Here is a 9,336-nt window from a genome sequence, read left to right on the forward strand (position 1 = left end):
GGGTACTGGAAGGCCACTATAAGGTCTCCCCAGAGCCTTCTCTTCTCCAGGCTGAACAGCCCCAACTGTCTCAGCCTGTCCTCACAGGAGAGGTGCTCCAGCCCTCGGATCATCCTCGTGACCCTCCCCTGGACTTGCTCCAGTAGGTCCATGTCCTCCTTATGTTGGGGGCCCCAGAACTGGAAGCAGTACTGCAGGTGGGGTCTCACAAGAACAGAGTACAGGAGGAGAATCACCTCCCTCGACCTGCTGGTCACGCTTCTCTTGATGCAGCCCAGGATACGGTTCTTTTCCGGGCTGCAAGTGCACATATTAAGGAAAACATGAATGAAAACTGTGTCTTAAAAGTGCACAAAACCATTTGCAAAACCAAGGAGTAGAAGTCAGAGGCTTTTCAATGTTAAACTTCAGCTACAGTTTGCAAGGAAGCCTTTATATTATTTCCAAACCATGGCAGTTTTTTCTTAGACATATGCTGTTGTACAAAATGATCGAAATATCTGAACCACTTATATAAAACTTCAGTTCATTTCCCACCTCAATGGGCCAATAATCCATAGAAAGAGACAGAAATATTTTTAATAGCATTTTAAAGTTTTAAATTAGATAGTTCAAGAACTTCTCTTTTACATAAATACAATCCAATGCAACTGTGAATCTGTCTACCAGTAGCAAAACACCTTGCACACAGTTCACACAAGCGTGCTGAACAGGACAGGGCATGTTTTATTGGTCTATTGATACACATCTTCATTGCTTCTGGAGGAACAAGGGTGTCTGGAAACGGGCTGACAAAGCATGTCACTGACTACCTAATACTTTTATTGTGACACTGTAAAAAAAAGCAACACACGATTTAATTTTTAAAAAGTTCGGAAAATTATAATAAATTGAAATATCTCTCCACATCTGTTACTTTTAAACCTCTCTGGAAAAGCTTAGTATTTAAAAGAACAAAAACAGTAAACAAACAACATTGGCCTTCTTTCTAGCTATGTTTTTTTTAATTTCCCCTCTGACACATTTACCCATTCTTTTCACAGATGCTCTTTACTCAAATTCTGTATTTTTTGCTTCTCTTTTGCCTTGCAACAGAACTAAGCAACAAAAAAATAAAAGCAGACTCTGCCTGCTGCCCTGCTAGAAGGTGTCAAAATACATTTGATTTACCTCCTATGGTAAAATTTACAAGCAAATCCTTTACTTATAACAAAGTCACAGCAGTCCAGTTGATGGACACGTGCAATATCCAAAAAATTAATCCTCAAAGCAGGACCGGTGACCAAAAATCAAACAAGAACTGGTACAACTCACTACATGTAGTCTATTTTGCCAGGGAGGGGAAAAAAAATATTTAAAAATCCTATATTGTTCTAAAATAAATACCTGTTAATTCACTAATTGGTACAATGAGTACTTGCCCCTAATGCATTTATTTTTTAAACTTGTTTTACATTATTACTTATACACAATTTTCACACAATTGCATTGACAATTTCACAAAAACCTAACAACTCTTCTAGCCATCAGTGGAACATGTTGGAAATTGAACTGTCTTATGTAACACTCCTATTCTGACACTAAAAATGAGCTTTGGTAAGGCACATTTATCGTCAGCTAGATATTCTGAAGGTGAAGAAAAAACACAACCCAGGGCAGCTTCCCATGAAAATCCCTAATACTTTAAGATTACAAGAATGGTCTGGCAGGTAAAGCACAAGAGCTCAAGTTCTGCTCTCGATTCTGCTCTTTGACCTTGAACTTCCTTGTATCTCTCATCTCTGCTCAGTGAACTGACAGGGATGTTAAAGCATTCTTCATTAATATTTGTTAAATGATCTGGGATATTAAGACAGGAGGCTTCTAAAAGTGTGACATTATTCTGTGAGTTAGCAAACATTTTAGAAGCCCTCAGTCTCCTAGAAGTGGGAAACAGAGACTCAGTGCATGTTTTTCTGTTAAAAATAGATACCATGATCATGCCTAAGGGCCAGATTAGACAACTTTAATCTTTGCAGTCACTGAAGGCACAATTTTTTACTCCCAAATTACACCTAGACTTAAGGAAGGTAGACGGGAACTGGGAATAGTGTCTTTTACTCACAGAATTTTGGGTTGTGAAGGGATTTAACACACAAAGCTGCAAAGGTTTATCACATCACTCTTTTCTGCTCCATCTTACAGTCCAAAATTTTAGCTTAAGCCACTAATGTAACATCTTAAACCACAGCAGCTATTTGCTACTTTGAATGTAAGTGTCAGCCCTAACCTTCAGGCTGTCTTTGCAACCAAAGCCTACGCTTTGTAGTTTGGATTGTCACTTCAAATAAAGATGAAAAGTTAATTTATCTTTATTTTCCCTGTTTCACACAGATCTAATGACTCACTATGCAGACAAGATGAAAAATGACCAAACAGAATGTACTGAAATGGGATGGCTGTAGGATTGCATGTGGTTTTACAGAGAAAAAAAACTGGTAATGAGAGTTGTCATATAATTATATCCATTATATGTTCTCAGGAGTAAAAAAGGTCAGTCTTGTTAGGTCAAATGATTCTTTCAATTTTCCTACTTGGTCATCCAAACGAAGCAAGCTGAAACTTTTTTTTGGGGGGGTAAACATGAACTTAGGGTTTCAGAGAAGAAAAGTGAATTTTGCAGTTATTTTTGTCTAAAGTAAAAGATAAAGCTATCTAGGTAGACATATAGCAAAGTTCAAAACAACTTGGTGCTAAATTAGTCTATTTTATGGTACTGAGCAGCTTTCTAACAACTGCATTAAAGACATTTAACATATGAAGTACAGTTTTCCTGCCTTGGAAAAAAAAAAAAAAAAAAAAAAGGTGAGAAGATATCCTTCTGCTTTTCCAAATTTAAGACATTCCCAGCAATGAAAATGCCATTACTAACATCCCTATGCTTTGCTCTTAAAAACAAATTAAGTTTGACATTTGAGATATAGTTGCAGAGTAGATTAAAGCATTTGTCTTACCTCTAGGAAATGCAGTTCACATTTTTGTTTCAGTCAAATTGCAGTTAGGGATGGAGGATGATGCACAAAGGATACAAGTAAGACAGATCAACAACTGACCAAGTCCATTTGGCAATTTTTGCTAAAGAGAAGTTCAGGACACGAATGGGACACTGCCTCACAAGAATAGTGTGAGGAAAGCAGCAGAGATAAGTCTCATACACAGCATGGAACCAAATGTCTCAGATCACAAGATAAAAAAATTAAAGTAGATCCCAAACTTGTTCCCCTTAGGAAGGGTATATTGTACTTTCAACTCTCCTTAGACAGAAAAAGTCACTGAAACAAAGTAAGTCTTTGCTATTTGTAACTGGGCCAGCGCAGGGTAGACATCATGCAGCTGTACTTAGCTTATCTCACACTTCCCTTTCAACCTACACATGTGGAGTGCTTCAGTAACGCAACAGAAAATAAACAGAAAGACTAAGAAAAAGAAGATTAAGACCTTCTGTAGTGGCAGGAGCCCAAAAGAGTCCACAACATTCCTCATTTATACAGGGGTCATGGTTAAAATAAAATGCAGTTTCGTTGTTGAGATGAACTTGTAGAGCTTTACTTCTACACACAAAAGTAGGTTTTTATAAAATTATGATATATCTGGGATTTAGTTGTATTTAGAAACCTGCTTGAATATGGAAAATAAAATTTTAAACACTGTTTGCAAAAATCTCAAAGATGTCATCTATTTTAACATAAAACCCTGGGCACAGTGCTTGGGAGCAACCCCGAAGGCTGCAGTCTGTTTATCCACAGGTTAACCACAGCAGGTGCAGGAGGACCGCCAAGTTCCCAACATTGCTGCTGGGCTTCCACCCAGGGTCCCCTCCTGAGAGGTGCCAGAGGACAACTCTGTGCATGTCATCTCTGCCATTCCTCCTGGTGAGCCCGAAGCCCCAGGCGCCTCCCCAGCGTGCCATTACCACTTTCCTGCTAGAAGCTCTCACTTCCTCCGAGGGAAGAGCTCAGCTCATCAGCGTGATCGTTTCCTGCCTAACTAGTTTCAATCAAAATGAGAGGCGTAAGCTTAAACAAGGTTAGTTTTAGTAATATCTTTGCTGCTGCAGAGCAGGAGACACAGATAGTGACCACGGAGTCAGGGGTGCAGCAGCACCCTCCCTCCGGGGCCCAGACAGGGTTAGCTGATGGCACATCCACAGCTTGATAGTCTCTGCTAGTCCACTGTGGTTTGGCTAATGCAGAGCCATCAGGGCAGGTATCTGCTGTAGCAATAACCCACGGATCAGGGTTTCCTAATACTAAAGTATTAATTTTGCTACATACTGCAACATGACAACAGTAAACCAGAGCTGCAATCTAAATACATAAGAAATAGAAATTAATTCATGTATCTCGTCAATCTTCAAGCCATTTCACCTACTGAACGTTAAAAATTCAGGTCTCTGAGGCAAACTAGGCACGTGAGATAACGTCACTGTAAGTAAATCTATCTACCACAGAAGTAAATCTATCTACCACAGTGGATTTCAAGATAGATATTCACATATACACACTGCTCATCATTCCCGTACAGTGAAAATTTGCTATCATAACAGCTGTAGGTGTCATGGCAACTTCAAATTATCGATTTCTTGCACGTGGTAAGATACAGTCATAGCAAATGAAAGACAGAACACTTTTTTGCTTCAACACCCTGCCCAAGCAAGCCTACTTCAAGAAGTGTCTCTAGAAGTTTCCTTAAATATTCTAGTAAAGACAGAAATACCAAGATCTAATTTGACCAATGTTCATTACAGTTCTTGCCGAACAATAACACAGTGCATACATAATTGCCCCCAAAGAAAACAAGATTATTTGGTGTGAAACACTGGCAGCTGCTGTCTCTGCTCACGCCACCTCCTGCAACGTGTGCCCCGTGACTTTTGTTGCACAAGAGTACAGTGCTACACTCCTACCGCTTCAGGACAAAACTCATGTTTCTACTATCAAAAGGTAAACACTCAGAAGAAGAAAGGACCTGATACAAGTTGAGGATGAAGCATTTTTTAAACACATTTGGGCTTGGAAATGAGAGATTTAACATGAAAATATTAATGATGTTGACAACGTGGTGATAAATGCCTCTAAGAGAACCTTGGCTAGAAACCACTGGAAAAGTGTTTGCAAAGCCCATAGTAAGACATACCTAGAGCTCCTGGTAATGACACATAACAGTATTTTATTAAGCATTCACAGAAATAAAATAGTCCCTCCTTGAGCATTTCTAGAAACTTCCAGAGTTCACGGGTGTCATAGGGATGTTACTGCTGAAATTCACTGGGACTGCAGCGAATTCTCTTCCTCCCTCTCCCTCCTCCTTTTAAAAAGTCATCATATTTATTTGTAGTCATACATTAATACCACCAAACTTCTTGAGTATGTAAAACTACTGAAATTCTTACCTCAGATGATTTTGAGTTTTCATAATATATACCTTGAACTAAGTCACCAATAGCACTTGAAATGAGCTCCACAACCTGTAAAAGAAAAGGAGAAAAAGAAAAGGAGAAAAAGCTAAACACGGCTGATTATCACCAAATTTACTAACAAAGCTACTGCCTCATTTCCAGAAATATAAACAACCATAAGTTTCCTTGCAGAAAGCTTGTTGTGAAAGACTGCAGGATTTACTGGGATATATTCTGCACAACCATGATCCTGTGTCTCTGCTAAAACCTGTACTACAGTAACTCTTCTATCAAAGTTTTAAGTTAATATAAATGAAAAACAAGACTTTTTTCTTTTTTCTCCTGAAGTGTGAACTATGGAGTGTATTCTCACAAGGATGTTCACAGAACTAATAAATCCCAGTTCATGAATATGAGACAGTACCTCATCTGGGCTTTGTTTTGTTTTGTTTTTTTCCTGCCAAGTAAATACTCCACAATACCTCTCATTGGGAGCTGTTAAAATTCTAATCTTTGTGGCTAATACAAAAAAGTCAGAATCCATAGAAAGGTAACCTTTCAAATGTGATCATTTGGTATTCGGGTGCCCTGGGAATGCACTGTGGATGTATTTAGTGCATGGCCTGAGGCTCAGCTGTACCACATACACTGAAAGTCTGCAACACGGGAATGTTTAAATCAGATTTATCAATCTGTATTATCTTCAGGGTTCAGACTTTTTATTTTATTCAAGTGAAGCCTAAAAATCTGAACTTGATCCAGAATGTAAAACAAGCAGTCCACGGTCTCCATGGAACTACTGTACAATTTAAAGTCATGCACATGAACTGTCTTAATTGGAACAAAATACTCAGATTTATCGTAAAATTAAATGCAGGCATTTCAAATAAGCACACCTTAAGGCTACCCCTTCAGTTGCTCACAAAGTTTTAATTTCTTGAATGTTTAATTTCCTATGCATATGAGTGTATATCTGATTCCTCTTTTTGCTTCCTAAAATTCAATGTAGTTCTTATTGAATTAAAAGCTTTAGTTTCAATTTTTATCATTCTTGTAACTGAAGACAAGTCATCAAATGATAAAACCCCTAACAGAAAGACAATTTAACATTTAGGCATACTTTATTTTATAATAAACCCACATTTGTGTGCCAGTTTTGCGTACTAGCAGAAAGGTTGTGTTTTCTTTTTTTTTTTTAAACACGGCTTCATATACATATTCATATACACAGAGCAAGTGCTAACTTTAGAAATGGTGCTGATTAAAAGTCATGTTTTTTTCTTGAAATGCATATGGGTTAATTTGCAAGACCTATAAAAACAGTCTAAAAAAAATTAAAAAAAAGAAAAAAAATCGCATCGCCCTTTAGGAAACTCGATACCGAAGAAATATTGTAGCAATATGAGCTGCAGAGGAACTGAAAGGACAATGATCCTACAGTGTTACCAGATGTGTTGAGTTATTTAAGTGGGGAAGAGAGAAAATGAGGGGTCTTTTTTTTTCTTTTTTTCTTCCCCCTACTCTCTTTTTATTTTAAGGTATCAGATAAGGCCTATTCCCAAATCCAGGAGGATTGAGTATCGCCAATAGGTCTATGAAAGTCTGTAACTAAATGCCCAGGATCAGATTGTATTACAGTTTGTACAAGCAACATCCCAAGATTCTTCTGATGGCTAGGACACATAATACAGATCAATCACTCACTAAAAAATGTTATGGTTTGTGAAATGGTCTGAGCTCAGAGACCTACACTGGTAATACGAAGAGGAATTTACAAAGACACTGAGTCCTACTCTAAATGTCAAAGTGATAGTATGAACTTTTAACAATGCAGCTGGCTCTGGATAACCAGACCTTTTCCTCTCTCGCCTGAAACTCTAGACTGAGCAGGACCCTGTTTTGGGGTTTCTTTTTCCATCTCTCCTCTCCCTTTTTAGTGCAACCCTACTCTCAAAGGCAATTTTAACTGACTTAAAACAATCTTGGTGAAACATTTGTGAACAATTGCACCTCTTCCTCTTACAGTTTATAAAACATCTTAGGAGAATTATACATGCACTGTTTTATAAGAAACCATATATTAAATACCATTAGGCCCTTCGTGACATATTGAACAATATATGTTAGTGAGAATTTAATATTAATATTACCTCCCTTCTTTCCAAATATCTCATCTTTTTAAAAAATATCATTTTTCTAAGGTAAATGCAAGACCATACAGATCACTACCAGGAATGAAATTCTAGTTTCAAGAGCACAGTGGGACACTTGCATGAGGCTCTGTTACTTCATCAACCCTTAATCCAACCTATGAAAAGCATCTGCTGCATAACATCAACTGCCTGAGGTCCTGAGCACTGGGGAAAGCAATGAAAAATGAGGAAAACAGGTAATTTTCCTTTGTATCACAAACTGACATAGAGGAAGAAAAATTATCACAGATTCAGTAGTATTCATGCAGTCAATGATACACTGACTAGTTCTTATGCAGCACTTTTCATCAGAAAACTGAAAAGCAATCAACATCCACTGTAGAACTTACTTCCTGTTTTCTACAGGGGGAAAACTGTCAGGGAACTGGTTTTCCCCCAAAATCGTGCAGCATGCCAGTGAAAGGGCAGAAAACAGTATTCAAGTTGTCTCTGTTCTCATCGGTGCCTTTCTACCTGACCAGTGCCCTGTTCCACTTGCTGACATTTCTGAGAAGCAAGTTTGAAGAGCAGGAAAGGAAGATGAAAAATCAAGTGTTCCCAAATGCTTTTCTTCTCTTCTCATTTGAAGGTTGAGCTCCATTTTTAAACAAGTTCAAAGACAGGGAAAGGGAAGAAAGAACTGCCAGAATTAGTGCTTGAAAGCAACAGCGTCTCAAAAAGAGACCAAAGGCAGACTACTCATAATCTCTCTTCCCACTATTTTTCTACTCCTCCAGACATTTTTGAGAAGTCTCTTACATACTCGAGATGAGCAGGAATAATGTCATATTGACAAAAAACCCAAACTTCCAATCTATTTTTCATTTTCCACTCAGTATCAGTGTCTTCCAAAGCATTGTGTTTTTCTGGCCCCCAGGAGCATTCACAGGCCTAGGAGCAACCCAGGGCATGACCATGTCCTTGCAGGTGACAAGTGAAAGCTCATGTAAATAATTTCACAACCTTTAGACACATGTTCTGCAACAGTTCTGCAAGGGTCTGTGTTGTTTTGGTTTTTTTTCCTAAGGAGGTATTACTTCTACACCTTTTGTGGAGATGTGATCTCTTTGGCTTTTAAAAGGACAACACAAAGGCCATCAGTTTACAATCATAGAATAGTTTGGTTGGAAAAGACCACCTAGTCCAACCATAAACCTAGCATTGCCACGGTCACCACTAAAGCATGTCCCCAAGTACCACATCTACATGTCCTTTAAATACCTCCAGGGATGGTGATTCCCCCACTTCCCTGGGCAGCCTGTTCCAATACTTGATAACCCTTTCAGTGAAGAATTTTTTCCTAATATCCAATCTAAACCTCCTCTGGTGCAACTTGTGGCCGTTCCCTCTTGTCCTATCACTTGTTATTTGGGAGAGGAGACCAACACCCACCTCACTACAACCTCCTTTCAGGTAGTTGTAGAGAGCAATAAGGTCTCCCCTCAGCCTCTTCTTCTCCAGACTAAACAATCCCAGTTCCCTCAGTCGCTCCTCACAAGACTTGTTCTCCAGACCCTTCACCAGCTTCGTTGCCCTTCTCTGGACACGCTCCAGCAACTCAATGTCTTTCTTGTGGTGAGGGGCCCAAAACTGAACACAGCACTCGAGGTGCAGCCTCACCAGTGCCCAGTACAGGGGGACAATCACTTGCCTACTCCTGCTGGACCTCACTATTTCTTATAGAGGCCAGGATGCTGTTGGCCTTCT

At 38.9% G+C, this 9,336-nt stretch overlaps 1 protein-coding gene across 1 annotated transcript in view; it reads right to left on the reverse strand.

Annotated features, from left to right (window-relative positions):
- PDSS2 (decaprenyl diphosphate synthase subunit 2) overlaps positions 1–9,331 on the reverse strand; it is a gene marked incomplete at its 5' end in the record, with an annotated part of 31,720 nt that extends 22,389 nt beyond the window's left edge. Inside the window, 2 exons of the mRNA XM_029084463.1 lie at positions 5,432–5,506; positions 9,296–9,331. Of these exons, the coding sequence (XP_028940296.1) occupies positions 5,432–5,506; positions 9,296–9,331 (111 nt within the window). The remainder of the gene's footprint in view (positions 1–5,431; positions 5,507–9,295) is intronic.
- Between the last annotated feature and the right edge of the window lie 5 nt (positions 9,332–9,336).

The sequence above is a fragment of the Antrostomus carolinensis genome, unplaced genomic scaffold, assembly GCF_000700745.2.
Source record: "Antrostomus carolinensis isolate BGI_N321 unplaced genomic scaffold, ASM70074v2 scaffold8924, whole genome shotgun sequence".
NCBI lineage: Eukaryota > Metazoa > Chordata > Aves > Caprimulgiformes > Caprimulgidae > Antrostomus > Antrostomus carolinensis.